The sequence below is a fragment of the Ranitomeya imitator genome, chromosome 3 (genome assembly GCF_032444005.1).
Source record: "Ranitomeya imitator isolate aRanImi1 chromosome 3, aRanImi1.pri, whole genome shotgun sequence".
Taxonomy (NCBI): domain Eukaryota; kingdom Metazoa; phylum Chordata; class Amphibia; order Anura; family Dendrobatidae; genus Ranitomeya; species Ranitomeya imitator.
The window spans coordinates 32,666,712-32,684,722 of NC_091284.1; the positions used below are offsets into that span (position 1 = coordinate 32,666,712).

Sequence of the window (18,011 nt, forward strand, 5' to 3'; positions counted from 1 at the left end):
GAGCCCCGCGGAGAACGCAACTATAGCTCCCATAGCCCGGCCAGACACCTCCACAGCTACAACGGCTATTATGCCCCTCTCCATGCTGTACATCCCTGGAGCAGCCTGGCTCCCGCAATATTTTGGAGAATCGCATACATTAGATGACTTAAAAGAAAGACTCTGCAGCCTGCTTGAAGTTTATCCCCTGACAGAGCATCAGAAAGTTCACGTTATAACGGGCCAACTGTTTGGAGCGGCCCTGAGGGAGGTGAAATCCTGGCTAGCTGCGGATAAAGGGACTGTGCAGATCTTTGCTAAGCTTTAAACCACCTTTGACACCCGTACTGCTACAGAAATCAAATTAACGTTTTATGGGTGCAAGCAGAGGCCGCAGGATAGCCTACTGTACTATGCCCTTAATCTCCAGGAGGCACTGCGGGCAATCAGGCAGGTTGATCCAACGAGCATGCAAAAAGAAGCCAAACTCTTAAAAGAGCGGTTCATTGAGGGGCTCCTGTGCAATAACCAAAGGGCCCAACTGCACCTCCTGGCCATGCAGAATCCAGACCTAGCCTTTGCACAATTCAAAGACAAAGCCATCCAGGTGCTACAGGAACAGCAGCCCAGCCGTGCAGCACCCCAGCCGTGCAGCACCCCCTAGGCGTCAAGCCCTCATGTACCACCAGGAGGTGGCGCCAGATCCTCAAGTCTCTGCTGAGGCCGATGTTCATTACCCTGGAAGATGATTCTCCTGCAGGACTACGCCTCCAGCTACAGGAGCTGACCAAGAACGTTGCTGCATTAGTCCGGACCGTGCAGACCTTACAGGAGGCCCCCAAGGAGAAGATCAAGCTGGCTTCCAGACCGGAGAATGTTCCCTGGCGACGACAGAAGAGGATCCCACCAACCAGATGCAGAGATGACGATCGCTTTCATCAGGACGGACGACCCATCTGCCACCACTGCAATCAGGCAGGCCACATTGCAAGGTACTGTCATTTAAACGATCAACCCCTGGGGCAGAGGGCCAACCCCCAGGAGTAGGACGACCAGGCCCGCAAAACTGGAGAGCCAAGTACACTGGAGGACGACCTGTTCTCCCCATTGTGATCGACGGTATCCCCATGAACGCTCTGTTGGACACCGGTTCTCAGGTGACAACTATTCCTTACATCCTTTATAAACGTTATCGGGCTGAAACAGACATTACTCGTGGCCCTGATGATGATTTCACCATAGTAGCCAGTAACGGTCAGCCATTGCCACAAGTGGGATACAAAGAGGTCACTATTAAAATGGGATCGTGATTGTTGATATTGATCACTGTGAATGTAACCCTATGATGACAATTGGTACTAATATCATAGAAAATTGTCTTGCAGAGGTTATTGTCTTGTCACAGCAGGTGGCAGAAACAGCTGGTTCCAGTGAGCAGAGAGTCCTGCAGAAAGAAATCAGAGTTCTGGTACAGAGACAGCAGTTAGAACTATCTGGTGGAGAAATTGGCCGTGCCACAGTGAGTGATTCAATCCCCATTGCAATACACCCCAGGAGCGAAATGTTAATATGGTGTCGGGCAGCAATAGGCCTCAGAGGTAAAGACTACCAGGCCTCGGTAGAACCTGTGTACTCAGATAGTAGGCCCACAATCCTGACAGCCCGAGGGGTGGTTGAAGTCCGCAAGGGGAGGGTGCCAGTACGTGTCCTTAACTGTAGAGAGAAAGAGGCCCACCTAACCAAATATGCCACAATTGCCAAACTGTTCACTGTTGATAAAAATGTGATACAGGCAACAGAACCCTTGGTCCCGTCCAACCAGGCGGAGGACAATGGCTCTGCAGGACAAATGGAAGATTGGTGTCAGAAATTACATGTGGGCACTGACTGTACACCATCACACCAAAAACAAGGGGCTTACAGGGTGGTCCATGAGTATGAGCGGGTATTCAGCAAACACCCACTAGACTTTGGAGAGGTAAAAGGGATTCAACATCATATCCCCACGGGAGATCATCCGCCCATTAAAGAGAGATACCGTCCTGTACCTCCAGCTCAATATCAGTGTGCCAAAGATATGTTGCGAGAGATGAATGAGGCTGGGGTAGTTAGAGACAGTTGTAGCCCCTGGGCAGCTCCATTAGTCCTCGTCAGAAAGAAGGATGGCACGATGAGGATGTTTGTAGATTATAGGCAGATAAACCACATTACACACAAGGATGCATACCCTTTGCCTAGAATAGAAGAATCATTAGCTGCTTTAAAATCTGCTAACTACTTCTTTACCTTGGATCTCTCCAGTGGGTACTGGCAGGTTCCCATAGCAGAGGAGGATAAGGAAAAGATGGCCTTCACCATACCGATGGGTCTCTGTGAATTCAACTACATGCAGTTCGACTGTGCAACGCCCCAGGAACGTTTAAGAGGATGATGGAGTGCTGTCTTGGACACAAGAATTTTGAAACCGTCTTGCTGTATCTGGACGATGTCATAGTCTTCTTCAAGACTTACGAGGACCACTTGAAGCACCTGGCAGAGGTGTTCGAAGCCCTGTCCAACTTTGGCCTAAAGGTAAAACCATCCAAATGCCATCTGTTAAAGCCCAAAGTGCAGTACCTAGGCCATGTAGTGAGTGCCGAAGGAGTGGCCCCAGACCCTGACAAGGTCACTGTGATCAGAGACTGGCCGAAGCCCAGCAACCTCCATGAAGTTCCTCGGATTGGTAGGCTACTACAGGAGATTTATCAAAGACTTCACCAAGAAAGCCGCGCCACTACAAGAACTGTTAGTTGGCCAATCCAAGAAAACCAATGGTAAGAATACCCCATTTGACTGGGATGACGGACTGGAGAGATCCTTCACTCATTTGAAGTTGGCTCTGACGAGAGATGAAGTGCTGGCTTACCCTGAATATGACCAACCGTTTGTGCTGTATACGGGCATGGGCAACATGGGACTAGGAGCCGTGTTGTCCCAGGTCCAGAAAGGCAAAGAAAGGGTAATCGCTTACGCCAGCAGGAAACTTCATCCTGCTGAAAGGAACCCTGAAAACTACAGTTCCTTTAAGCTGGAGTTCCTCACCATCGTATGGGCAGTGACGGAGAGATTCAAGCACTACCTAGCCTCGGCAAAATTCACCGTCTACACGGATAACAATCCACTGACACACATGGACACAGCAAAACTTGTTGCCCTGGAGCAACGGTGGATGGCCCAGTTGTCCAATTATGATTTCATCACCAAGTACCGGGCAGGGTACAAGAATGCTGATTGCATTGTCCAGAATGCCCAACTTGCCAGAGATGGGAGAAGATTCAGAAAAGCTCAAAGAAATAGAATTGCCAGCTTTTCATCACCCGAAGGCAACTCAGTACTCTCATCATGTGAGGAACAGGCACAGAAACAAGCCAGAAGCCACGCTGAATCCCTTGCCCCACCATGGATGGGCAGAGACCCAGGACAGTGACCCCGTGGTCCGTCAGGTGAAAGAACTCCTGACCCAGGCAGGTTCACACCCTGGTCCAGATGATCCACAAGAGGCGCAACAACTGTGGAGGGAGAAAAGCAAACTATTTACGATGGTAAGCTGTGCCGGAGAAACATCTACCCACGCACTCATGAGTTGGTTTGGCAGATAGTGGTCCCAAGGCAAGATGCGCCAATGGTTCTGGAAGCGTACCATGATGGAGCAGGACACTTCGGATGGAGGAAGTTGGAGAGTCTACCTCGTGGAAAATTCTACTGGATTGGCATGAGAAAAGCCATTGAAAAGTGGAGCCGAGAGTGTGGCCCATGTAGCCTGCGCAGAAAGGACCGTGACAGTCAGAGGGCTCCCCTATAGCCCATAGTCACCAAACAGCTGCTTGAACTGGTGGCCTTAGACCACGTGAAACTAACACCAAGCCGGTCAGGCTATGCCTACGCTCTGACCATCATGGATCACTACTCCAGATTCCTGGAAGTTGCACCTGTCAAGGATCTGACGGCAAGAACAGCAGCCAAGGCCTTCCAACAGCATTTCTGTAGACCACATGGGTATCCTGAAAAGGTACTTACTGATCAAGGTCCAGCCTTCGAAGCAGAAGTGTTTCAAGAGTTCTGCAACCTGTACGGATGCAAAAAGATCAGAACAACACCGTACCACCCACAAACCAACGGGATGTGTGAGAAGATGAACCAAGTAGTGTCTGTACAAGTCCTCTCTATAATTTGTAAAGCGCTGCGAAATATGTTGGCGCTATATAAATAAAAATTATTATTATTATTGACCTACTGAAAACCTTACCTATACAGGAAAGGAACTTATGGCCAGAAAAGTTGCCAGACTTGGTAGACTTATACAATCACATTCCAGTGAATTCCACTAACTGAACTCCAGCATACCTGATGAGAGGAAGATCCAGCAAACTACATGTTGATCTGGATATGGAAGTTCTAACCCCAGAAAATCCATCATCTGATGCAGATTGGGATACAGAAAGACAACCAAGGTACCACCAAGTACAAGAATGTGTCGAAAGAAGTCTATCTCAAGCCAGACAAAAACAAGAGCGAGACTACAACCAAGGTGCTCCTGCAATTTCCTTGTCACCAGGTGAACAAGTGTTAAAGCGTAAAAGGAGAATGAACAAACTTGATGATCAGTGGGAAGCAGAAGCATATACCGTCTTACCGTCCAACTTTGACAATACTAAAGTCTGTCTTATCAGCAAAGATGGAGGAGAAACTTTGACGGCAGTATCCAGAGATCATCTCAAGAAATGCCCTGATAAATTGAGGAACAGAGGAACAGATCCAGGAACATCTCCACCTACGGAAGAGAAGATGATACACACTGTTCTTGGAGATTTTCCCCAGTCTTGGACTCAAGTACATCAGGCCATCGTGATACCTGTCTTAACTTTTCCTCAGCTGGATACACCAGAACAAAATGTGATTCCAGACCATCCAGAACCTGAAGAGACTCTGCACCAACAGGTTCAAGCAGCAATTGTCACCCCAGCAGTGGAACCAGAGACTGCACCCTCTGCTATTGGTGAAACTGTTAGACCCATGGTGAATCTGAGACCACACAGACGCTTACCTAGTATACCTACACATAGCACATGCACTAGTGGGTACGCTACAACAGACACAGTTGATCAGGAACCACGCAGGTCTACACGTAGTACCAAAGGCCAAATTCCAGCCAGGTACAAGGATTAAAAGTGTTAACAATTGCTGTTACATGTTTGAATTGCTTGCTAATCTTTGTTACAGGTTTAAAAATGGACATTGCGGTAATGGACAATGCTTACCCAAAAACTTTCTTTGTAAATAGTTTGGCACCTCCAGGGTGCACTCTGGTTCTGCCCACTTTGCTGACGTGGGTAGAGCCTTTCCTTGCTTCATCTGATCAAAGACAGTAACAGACGTGCTTTTACAAACTTGTTTTGCAACGTTCAAGTGTCCTCACCTCCCATAAAGGGAAGCCAAAGTTTTATAGTTGCTCAAATCTTTTCAAAATATTTATGTCTGTTTGCTAACCTGTAACTGTTGTTTTTCTTTTCCCAGTCCGAAGTACTGGATTTAATGGGGGTGGGGGGAGTGCAGCGCCAGAGGGGCCTGGTCGTTGCAGTAATATCATTCTCCTCTAGGGGGGAGTGGTGTTACATTTGGAGGCAGTGAATGAGATCTCTTTATCAGGTAATACAATGCATGCAACATGTTCACACTCCAGACCAGAAGGGGGAGCTCTAAGCCTGTTTAAGGTGAACTCCCCTATAAGAACATCCTGATCTGGAGGGAAAGGGTTGAGTTCCTGTCAGGAAGACAGAGGGAGAGGAGCTCTGTGGCATGAAGTGCTACAGCTCCTGGGAAGAGACATAGAAAGCAGAAGAATTGCAGCAAGTGTGAAGGAAAGCATAGCAAAAGGAGAGGAAACCAGAAGGAGTTCTGCCCTACACAGGCTGCTTCCTTCTGAGGCGCAGAAATCCGGTAGCCAGCATACCGAGGGAGTAAGGATCTCTACGCTTTACTTCAGAGACTGGCAGGACAGCTAATTGCAAGTTACCTGTCCGCACCTACGCCCAGGAGGCACAGTGGTAACTTGTGGGGGCTGGGGCATGCTAGAGTCCCTATAAAAAAGCCTCAGGCCATCAGTCATACGGGTTTGTTCCTATCCATCTGGGGGACAGAGAGAGACATAACATCTAGAACATCTACAACAGTTGTGAGGACCTTAGGAGAGGCTCAGCAGGGAGGTACTACAACACCCAGGCGCTAGAGGAAGGCTACTGATTTCCACCTAGATAAGGGGACTCTGTATTTGCCTTCAGACCGGCCAGACTCTGTCTGCCCTGTGATCTGGTGCTCTGGACTGTGGACGCTGAAGCCTTCAGTAAAGGTAAAGAGACTGCAACCTTGTGTCCTCGTTCTTCACTGCGCCTTACATCATCCACTATCTACACTCTGGGAAGCCCTGGGGACATACTTCACCTGTGGGAAGGTATACCATCTAGCTGCCATAACATCATCCCAGTGGACCCCTAAGCAGCGTCGGTCACCCTGACCGAATACAACAGGTGGCGTCATGAACATTATCCCTTTAAAGACATTTTCCCTTTTACACGGACGTCCCTAGGGCCACGGACTGGGTCAGCCACCGAGACATCCCCCTGAGAACCGAAGGACCTGGTACCGAGTACCCCTAGCCCTTGGGGGCGATTCACATCCATACAGGTAACAGACTACAGTATCCGTGCAAGTTAGAGGGAGAGGAGCAAGGGTTAAAGCAGAGACATGCAAAAGTAACGCCGAAGAAACAAGGTATAAACCCAGCGGCGTTACACCTATCTATGAGGGGTACAGTATCTGCTCCACCATGCTGATCCTATCTATGAGGGGTACAGTATCTGCTCCACCATAATCATCCTTACCATGAGGGGTATGGTATGTGCTCCTTCATACTCATGCTATCTATGAGGGGTATGGTATCTGCTCTACCATTCTCAGCCTATCTATGAGGGGTACGGTATCTGCTCCACCATACTCATCCAATCCATGAGGGGTATGGTATGTGCTCCACCATGCTCATCCTATCTATGAGGGGTATTGTTTCTACTCCACCATGCTCATCCTATCTATGATGGGTACGGTATCTACTCCACCATGCTCATTCTATCTATGATGGGTATGGTTTCTACTCCACCATGCTCATCCTATCTATGATGGGTACGGTATCTACTGCACCATGCTCATCCTATCTATGATGGGTACGGTATCTACTCCACCATGCTCATCCTATCTATGAGGGGTATGGTATCTGCTCCACCATGCTCATCCTATCTATGATGGGTACGGTATCTACTCCACCATGCTCATCCTATCTATGAGGGGTATGGTATCTGCTCCACCATGCTCATCCTATCTATGAGGGGTATGGTATGTGCTCCACCATGCTCATCCTATCTATGAGGGGTATGGTATCTGCTCCACCATGCTCATCCTATCTATGAGGGGTATGGTATCTGCTCCACCATGCTCATCCTATCTATGATGGGTACGGTATCTACTCCACCATGCTCATCCTATCTATGAGGGGTATGGTATCTACTCCACCATGCTCATCCTATCTATGAGGGGTATGGTATCTACTCCACCATGCTCATCCTATCTATGAGGGGTATGGTATCTGTTCCCACCATGCCCATCCTATCTATGAGGGGTATGGTATCTGCTCCACCATTCTCATCCCATCTATGATGGGTATGGTATCTACTCCACCATGCTCATCCTATCTATGAGGGGTATGGTATGTGCTCCACCATGCTCATCCTATCTATGAGGGGTATGGTATCTGCTCCACCATGCTCATCCTATCTATGAGGGGTATGGTATCTGCTCCACCATGCTCATCCTATCTATGATGGGTACGGTATCTACTCCACCATGCTCATCCTATCTATGAGGGGTACGGTTTCTACTCCACCATGCTCATCCTATCTATGATGGGTATGGTATCTACTCCACCATGCTCATCCTATCTATGAGGGGTATGGTATCTGCTCCACCATGCTCATCCTATCTATGAGGGGTATGGTATCTACTCCACCATGCTCATCCTATCTATGAGGGGTATGGTATCTACTCCACCATGCTCATCCTATCTATGAGGGGTATGGTATCTGCTCCACCATGCTCATCCTATCTATGAGGGGTATGGTATGTGCTCCACCATGCTCATCCTATCTATGAGGGGTATGGTATCTGCTCCACCATGCTCATCCTATCTATGAGGGGTATGGTATCTGCTCCACCATGCTCCTCCTATCTATGATGGGTACGGTATCTACTCCACCATGCTCATCCTATCTATGAGGGGTATGGTATCTACTCCACCATGCTCATCCTATCTATGAGGGGTATGGTATCTACTCCACCATGCTCATCCTATCTATGAGGGGTATGGTATCTGTTCCCACCATGCCCATCCTATCTATGAGGGGTATGGTATCTGCTCCACCATTCTCATCCCATCTATGATGGGTATGGTATCTACTCCACCATGCTCATCCTATCTATGAGGGATATGGTATGTGCTCCACCATGCTCATCCTATCTATGAGGGGTATGGTATCTGCTCCACCATGCTCATCCTATCTATGAGGGGTACGGTTTCTACTCCACCATGCACATCCTATCTATGAGGGGTACGGTTTCTACTCCACCATGCTCATCCTATCTATGAGGGGTACGGTTTCTACTCCACCATGCTCATCCTATCTATGAGGGGTACGGTTTCTACTCCACCATGCTCATCCTATCTATGAGGGGTACGGTTTCTACTCCACCATGCTCATCCTATCTATGAGGGGTACGGTTTCTACTCCACCATGCTCATCCTATCTATGAGGGGTATGGTTTCTACTCCACCATGCTCATCCTATCTATGAGGGGTATGGGATCTGCTCCCACCATACTCATTGTCTCCCACCACTTCCATTTGGATTTGTGACAAGAATCACAGGAGAAAAGGATAAAATATAAAAATATCCAGATTTTATTTCTGTAGAAGAGACATTTATACTGTACAGACAATATTCATAGACAGGTCCAGCTCACATGGAGCTTACAGTGATTTAACTCTTTATTTCTCCTGTTATTATATATTGAGCACAAGTGGCTAAGATCCCATTACATAGGAGGGAACTCGGGTATGTGTTAGGAGGGTGGGTGTAGTAGTCCTCACTGGTTATTAATATGCATCTAATAACCTGTATGTTGTGCAGTGTTTTCTGTTATGTAACACATGATATATCACTATGAGCTGTTCCACCACGAGGTGGCGCTATATTATACTTATTACTTTTTTTCTAAACACAAGGGGAAATGCGACGGCTGAATAAAATGCTGTTATGGTATTTGCACACTTTGCAGCAATGTTGAGACAGATATCTGTCCCATTAAGTCATTTAGAGAACTTTATAGTTCTTAAATCTGTGTGAATGGAGCCCAAAAGCTTAGAAAAATGGGTGCCCTTTTTCCCTGTTATAGTGCCATTTTCATCCACAGGCTTAGTCTGGTATTGCAGTTCATCACCTCTATAGTCATCAATTATTAGATATATTCATGTCTTGTCTTTTTTTTACTGTTATCACAGATTTTTTTAAGTTTTGACCTCTACTGGAAATAATGTCATATTGAAAACTGGAAACAGTCATCAAACTGCTGTTGATGGATCTGATTCCCAGAATTGCATTTTTAGGAGCAAATGGGATATTGGCTTGACTGTTTTATTAAAGTGCTATTAGCAGTCAAACATGATTATTGCTATATGTTGTAATACATAGTAGAAGCGAAACTCAAACTCAGGATCACGTCCTTTGGAAGGAAGTGAAAACTAAAGTGAAAAGTTAAAAAAATAAAAAAGTTTAAAGAATATTAAAACAAATATAGAAAAAGTTTGAATTCCATCCTATTTCACCTATCAAAATATGAAGAAAAAAACAAAAAAATTTAAAAAATTTAAAAATAGTCATATTAAAATGTAAAATTACCCATAAGGTATAAACACTGTAAAAAACACAATTGAAATTGCATAATTGACATTTTTTGTGCCCAACAACTCCACCTAGAAATGCATGCAAAATAATCAAAGCATCATTGTTGTCTCAGAATGGTACCAATAAAAATGATAACACAAAATGCCACACAAAAAAAAAGCTATAAGGCTCAGAGAATGGTGAAACAAGGTTTTTACAAGGTTTAGAATTTTTTTAAGCTATGTAGAAGTTTGGTATCTACGAAATCACGGAGACCAGAAGAATTATGTTTCCAGGTCACTTTTACCACACAAAGATCGCCGAAAGAGTATCCCCCCCATCAAAAGAAAAATTATTTGCGTGTCTTTTATATTGTTTTCGTAAATGTTATGGCAAAATGAATGGTGTTTTTCCAAACTACAACTCTTTTTGCAAAAAAAAACCAAACAAAAACAAACTGTCATATGGCTATGTAGAAGGAAAACAAAAAAAGTTATGGTTCTTGGAACAAGAGGAAGAAAAAACCAAAGCGCAAAAGATGAAAGGGGTTAAAGGAACACTTACACTGTGGTGTACCTAATGCTGGGTCTGAGTGGGCGGAGCATTACACAAACACCCCTTATATGGGTATCAAACGGTTAGTCTGCACAGTCATGTGACTATCAGGCTCCACCCAGGGTAGGACAGAATTGGCATCTGGAAATGAGGCACCATGAGACATCCCTAAAATAAAGAAAGGGGCTTTATGCATGTCCGATTGACAACCCAAACTCTCCTTCAAGTTCTTTAAGGGAGCTAACATGTAATATTAGGTGATGAGTAGAGTGCAACTTCAAGACAGCAGTAAAGGCACAATATTTCAAGTTCCAATCTGAGACCTTATTTCTTAGTCCTGGGTAATTCCTGACTACCCCAAATGATCCAATTTTTAAGATTAAAAGTAAAAATACTATTTGTCAACAGTTTTCGTCTCCAGATCTCTGTAACGCATCCCAATACAGCATGATTTCATGGGGTTGAACCTCATGGGCGGTAACAATTTGTCGGTACGTACACACCGAGAATGGAGGCTTTGACGCGAAAAATGTCACCTTGTTGTGAAGTTCCTGCAACGGGATTTTAAGTCTTTCCAGGCACATGCCTACATACACATCTTCGAGCTTGAAGAAGGGGATTGTTGTCGAAATGTTGTAGACCTTCTGTGCCACATCTCTGGAGAACACATAGCCCGTCCCGGAACAGAACGGTGGGTACTTCTCGCCCGCATACTCTCGTTTATTTATGTACCACTTGCTGAATATGTTGCGGATAGGACTGTCATTCGGCTTTAGGATGCCCGTGAAAAAGTTGGAAGTCTGATTTCTCCTCAGAAGGAGTTCGACTAGATAAAATGTATTGATGAACATATCGGTGTCCGTCTTCATGACGTACGAAGTCTGTGGGCAATAGTGGGCGATCCACTCCATGCCCATTAAGGTCTTAATGGTCAGGTTGTAATAGGAGTCTACGAAGTTGCGTTGGATGATGTCTTTGTACAAGATACTTTCCTGGGCCAGGCTGACCTTCTCTTTCACACTCTCATCTTCTCGTGTACCCAGAAGAAAGTAAGTCACCACCCTCTTCCCTTTGATCAACATTTCCTCCCCCCATGTTTTCCGAATGGCATCTCGAGCCTCTTTCTGGCCATAGGTGGTGGTGACGAGAAGAACCAGGAATGGAGGAGATTCTTTGCAGTTCGCCTCAGGAACTCTCATGAAGGCTTTGTTACTGTAGTCAAATCGATAGTGCACGTAGCTGTCACTGCAGCCGAGGCAAAAATACCATATCTCAAAATCCTGCAGCTTGATGTACAACCCGAACAGGAACAAAGCGGGGAAAATCAGCAAAGAGGCGAGGATCACTTTTTTACGAGCCATCTGAAACGAGAAAGAAAAAAAAAATGTTATTACCCCTTCTGTGGCAAATTGGATTGGAAGGAAAGGGAAGACACTCCTAAACCTGGATATGAATGTCCAAGACACTCCGAGATATGGAAATGATAACGCCTCCTCGTAGGGCTTCAGCGCAAGGGCAAAAAAATAGCGGTAACAACATGGTAAAGTATGTCTATGGTTAGATACTTGCACTATCATGTATGTATGTAAGAAGAGGGACTCATCACCCATTTTATTCTGATTTCTAGGATTGGACTATTTAAAAAGCATAAAGGGCACATGCCCCTTGAGTCTAAGCTACCTTGGGGACATATCTTTCTATATCTATCTATCTATTATCTATCTATCTGTTTATCTATCTATCTATTATCTATCTAGTAAATCTCTGTATCTCATATCTTTTTAATAACTATCAATCTCATATTTATTCAGTAGCATAATGTGGGAAGGCCAAAAGGGCATTTGCCTCTTGCTCTAAATTCTATCAGATGCAAAATTTTCCCTTACCCTCAATGCCGACTGATGGTCTAGGAGAACCAGCTGTAAGCACCATTTCTCCTTTGAGCAGCACACCAGCGTTATGCTTCTTCTCAGTCACTTCCCCCAGTTCCTATCCAGATTGCAGCAGTGCAGACGAGTTTGTCATCAGCTGCCGCGCTCTGCATAGGCAGTGACCAGATGTCAAAGCTCACCGTATGATGTAGTGCGCTTTGTTATATCAATCACTACATAACCAAAGCATGTCAGGTGATATCAAGCTCATCTCTACTGCTACGCTGCGCATAGGCTGCAACCAGAATGACTGAGGTTAAGCAAGTGAGTAAATGAATCATGTGAAATCACTGACTGAGGTGGAGTAACAAAGATAAAATATAATTTTTAATAATATTTGTTAAATAAAATTAATTAGATAACCGGTCCACCATAATTGTGTGCATTTTTTATATTGGTATAAGCCCTGAAATAGGACTCAGTGTATCCCAAAAACTTATCAAGCACATAGGGATCCACCGATGATTGCACTTTGCCTTTAGTAGTGAGGTATTGATTAAAGACCGAGCACTATTACTTTCAAGCAGAACCCTGATGTGCGACTCAATGGAAAGAACTCAGCCTAATAAAGTGCATCACCTATTATATCTTGTGCTCAATGAACAGGAACGGTTTCCATATATATCCTGTGTTCAGATATGAACCGCCACCTGGTGCTCCAGACGTAAATCGGTGTCATGAATTCACTGTAAGACTGCTCATACTAGAATCTCCTTAGGACAGATAGAGACAGAGGAGTGATGTATAATTATTGGAGGAATCACCATCACCTTCAGATCAAGTCACTAACACCCCTCATCAAAGGCACACACTACCCCTTTAACGACTACCATAGGCACACACTACCCCTTCGACGCGTTTTGCCCTTTACTGTATTTATGGGCACATCAGGACTCTATCATGTTTATGTGCTGAGTATAATCACACAGGAGCATTACACTCCCGGCCATGATATGAGCTGTGCACATCAGTACTGTCGCCCGGCATTTAAAAACAAAATCTCACCTCCCGCCTCTGACGCGCACGCACACTAGCCAATTCAGTATATATGTAATGTGCTGCGATTGCGGGGGCTCACGCTGAGCGCCACCACGAGATCGGGTGTGGGTGTCAGCCCTGTGAAAGTTGACACACTGCAGCAATGTCCACAATCGGTGCTAGCACCGATTGTGAGGGTTTAACCCCTCTGATACCTTTGTCAATAGTGACAGCGACATCGAGGAACATTGCAGAGGGAGTGAGCTCCCTGGCTGCTCCAAACTGCACAACGTGATGCGATCGCGTTGTGCTGATGGTCGCCATGGAGACCCCTGACCGCAAAATAGCCACGGGGTCCTTCCGGGAAGGTGGCCTGTGAGCGCCTGCTAAAAGTACAAGCTGACACACCTCCTTCCTTGTCTGTCAGTTGCCGTTCTGATGCCCTGCAGTGCAGAAGCATTGTAGAGTATCAGATCAGCGATTTGTTGATAGATTTGTTAAAGATGATCTCCCATCCTGGGACAATGTAAAATAGTTAAAAACAAAAAAGTTATTAAAAGTTTTTAAAAAAATCCCAAATAAAGAACAAAAAGATGAAAAAATATGAATCCAATAAAACCATTTACTTACCGTATATACGCCGACCCGAGTATAAGCCGACCCCCCTAATTTTGCCACAAAAAACTGGGAAAACTTATTGACTCGAGTATAAGCCTAGGGTAGGAAATGCAGCAGCTACCGGTAAATTTCAAAAATAAAAATAGATACCAATAAAAGTAATAATGCTCCATATAAAACTGTGCCACATATAATGTTCCATACCATTCATTATTGCCCCATAGATGCTCCATATAAAGCTGTGCCACATATAATGCTCTGCACCGTTCATTATTGCCCCATAGATGCTCCATATAAAGCTGTGCCACATATAATGTTCCATACCGTTCATTATTGCCCCATAGATGCTCCATATAAAGCTGTGCCACATATAATAATGCTCTGCACCGTTCATTATTGCCCCATAGATGCTCCATATAAAGCTGTGCCACATATAATGTTCCATACCGTTCATTATTGCCCCATAGATGCTACATATAAAGCTGTGCCACATATAATGCTGCTGCTGCAATTAAAAAAAAAATGACATACTCACCTCTCGTCGCTGCCCACTGCTCCTCAGCGTCCCGTCTCTCCGCACTGACTGTTCAGGCAGAGGGCGGCACGCACACTAGTACGTCATCGCACACTCTGACCTGAACAGTCACAGCAAGATGACGGGAAGACGGAGCGGCGCCCGGCAGGTGGAACGCGGACAGGTAAATATGAAATACTTACCTGCTCCCGGCGCGGTCCCTGGCTCCTTCTCCCGGACAGATGGTCTCCGGGCAGTGCAGCCTCTTCCTCTGTCAGCGGTCACTGGTACCGCTCATTACAGGAATGAATATGTGGCTCCACCCCTATGGGAGTGGAGTCCATATTCATTACTTTAATGAGTGGTACCACGTGACCGCTGGACAGAGGAAGAGCTGCGGCACCCGAAGACCATGGGATAGGCAGGGACAGCGCCAGGAGCGCCAGGAGCAGGTGATTATGCGACAGTCCTCTCTCCCCCTCACCTGCCGACCCTGCCGCCGAACATGACTCGAGTATAAGCCGAGAGGGGCACTTTCAGCACAAAAATTTGGGCTGAAAATCTCGGCTTATACTCAAGCATATACGGTATGTTAAAAAAAAAAAAAACACACATATTTGGTATCTCTGCGACCAGAACAACCCAACCTATAAAACTGTCCCACTAGTTATCTTCTTCAGTGAAAACAGTAAAAAATAAATAAAAAACGAGCCAAAAAACAATGCTTTATCGACATGCTGCCGAGCAAAAAAAATTGTATCTCTGAAAATGTCATCTTGTCCCACCAAAACCAAGCCGCCATAAAACTCTATTAGCATAAAACTAAAAAAGTTATAGCTCTATAGAATTAAAGCGATGCAAAAATAGTTATTTTCTCTATAAAATAGTATTTATTGGGTAAAAGTGCTAAAACATAAAAAAAGATATAAATGAAGTATCGCTGTAATCGTACTGACCCGAAGAATAAAACTGTCTTACCAAATTTATCACATGCGGAACGGTATAAAAAAACAAGCAATTCCTGAATTGCTGGTTTTTGTTCATTCTACCTCTCAAAAATCGAAATAGAAAGTGATAAAAAAAAGTCATGTCCCCGAAAATGGGACCAATAAAAACGTCAACTTGTTATATAAAAAATAAGCTGTCACATGACTCTGATGGTGGAAATATGGAAAAATAATAGCTGTCTAAATATGGCGATGCAATAAAAAGTGTCTTTAAGTGTGTGACAGCAGCCAACCATAAAAACCCGCTATAAATCTGGAATCGCTGGAATCGCCCCGACCCGAAGAGTAACCTTGTCTAATTACTTTGGGGTATCTTCTGTCATATAAGCCACTCAAAGTCACTTCAAATGTGATGTGGCCCCTAAAAAACTGGTTTTGTAAATTCTGTTGTAAAAACGACAAATCGCCGTTCAACTTTTAACCCTTATAACTTCCTAACAAAAAATGGTGCTGCTGTAAGGAAGACATGTGGGAAATGTTATTTATTAACTATTTTGTGTGACACGACTCTCTGATTTATGGGAATAAAAATTCAACGTTTGAAAATTGGAAATTTTCAAAATGTATGCCAAATTTTCCGATTATTTCACAAATAAACATAAGTCATATCAAAGAAATGTTACCACTATCATGAAGTACAATATGTCACAAAAATAAAATCTCAGAATCAGTGGGATCCGTTGAAGCGTTCCAGAGTTATTACCACGTAAAATGACAGTGGTCAGAATTGTAAAAATTGGCTTGCTCATGAAGATGAAAACAGGCTGCGGGGTGAAGGGGTTAATATCCGTGGGTATACTGATGTCATTACATGGTAAGGGTTAAATAATTAATGCATCTAAATACCTATACCTGATCTATGTGCTTATAAGAATGCAATTCACTCCATATGTATGTTTTTATTTTAATTTGTACCTGATGAAGACGGCGCTCCGCTCTAGAAACGTGTTATCTACTATATAAAGCTGAATGTGTGTGTGTGTGTGTGTGTGTGTGTGTGTGTGTTTATGTCCGGGATTGGCATCTGCACCGTCGCAGCTACAGCCACAAAATTTTGCACAGTCACACGTCTGGACCCTGAGAGCGTCATAGGCTACGTTGTGAGGTGAAATTTTAACCCCGCGCTTTCCAATTCACCAAACAATTTTGCCCCTATCTACATAATGGGGAAAAAAGTGAAAGGAAAAGTGCTGGAGGCTTCGCAGCTACAGAAACAAAATTTTGCACAGCCACACGTCCGGACCCTGAGAGCGTCATAGGCTATGTTGTGAGGTGAAACTTTAACTCCGCGCTTTCCAATTCACCAAACTATTTTTCCCCTATCTACATAATGGGGAAAAGTGAAAGGAAAAGTGTTGGAGGCAAATTGACAGCTGCCAGATGTGAACAAGGGGGACTTAAAGAATGAGAGCGATGGCGCCAAAGAGTATATACCGATCAGTTGCTAAGGTGGGGCCCCGACATGAGATACTCACCACACATGGGGATATGAACACACACACAAAATGCGCCACACACTACCACGTGCTTGAACACATATTACCCTCAGCACACATTTCACCACACATACACCAACCTCGCCACATAAAAGTCGAAACACAAAAGTCGCCGCTCAAAACTCACCACGCGCAAAACTCGCCACATGCAAAAAATAGGCTCACGCAAAACTCGCCACAAGTCCAAAACTCACCTCATGGAAAACTCGCCACACGCAAAACTTGCACATGCGGAAAAATTGCCACATGCACAAAATTTGCAACACATGCAAAAGTTGCCTCACACAAAACTTGCACATATTCAAAAGGCACCAGACATAAAACTCACCACGCGCAAAACTCGCCATGCGCAAAACTTGCTGCACACAACTTGCTACACTAACCTGTCACATGCAACTCGACACACAAAAAGTTGCTACACGCAAGTTGCCACACAAAACTCATCTCACAAAAGTCGCTACATGCATGTCGCCACACACAACTCAACACACACAACTTGACAAACGAAACTCACCCTAAAACACACACAAGTCTGGTATTAGCCTTCAAAAATAAAAATCTGATTAATAAGCAGACAAACTACAAGAGCAACAAATGTACCATATAGGAAATACGGCAGCTGTCAGTCACATGACCTGTCTATTATGTGTATGTGTGAGCTAATATATACTGCCAGGGGGAGGGCTTCCTGTTGGCTGGGGATTTATCAGGCTGCCAATTTATCTTACAAATACTGAGGTAAAAATACTGAGCAAATAACGTGTTAACGAGGTCTAATACAGGAGATCACACAGGTATATACAGGGGAGATGACACACAGATATATACTATATACAGGAGAGATGACACAGGTATATACTATATAAAGGAGGAGATGACATACAGGTACATACTATATACATGAGGAGATG

General features: G+C 44.7%; 1 protein-coding gene across 1 annotated transcript in view; it reads right to left on the reverse strand.

Moving 5' to 3' along the window:
• Positions 1-8,996: 8,996 nt before the first annotated feature.
• B3GALT5 (beta-1,3-galactosyltransferase 5) overlaps positions 8,997-18,011 on the reverse strand; it is an 82,120-nt gene continuing 73,105 nt past the window's right edge. The window contains exon 3 of the mRNA XM_069760723.1: positions 8,997-11,917. Coding sequence (XP_069616824.1) covers positions 10,958-11,917 — 960 coding nt within the window. The 3' untranslated portion in view covers positions 8,997-10,957. The remainder of the gene's footprint in view (positions 11,918-18,011) is intronic.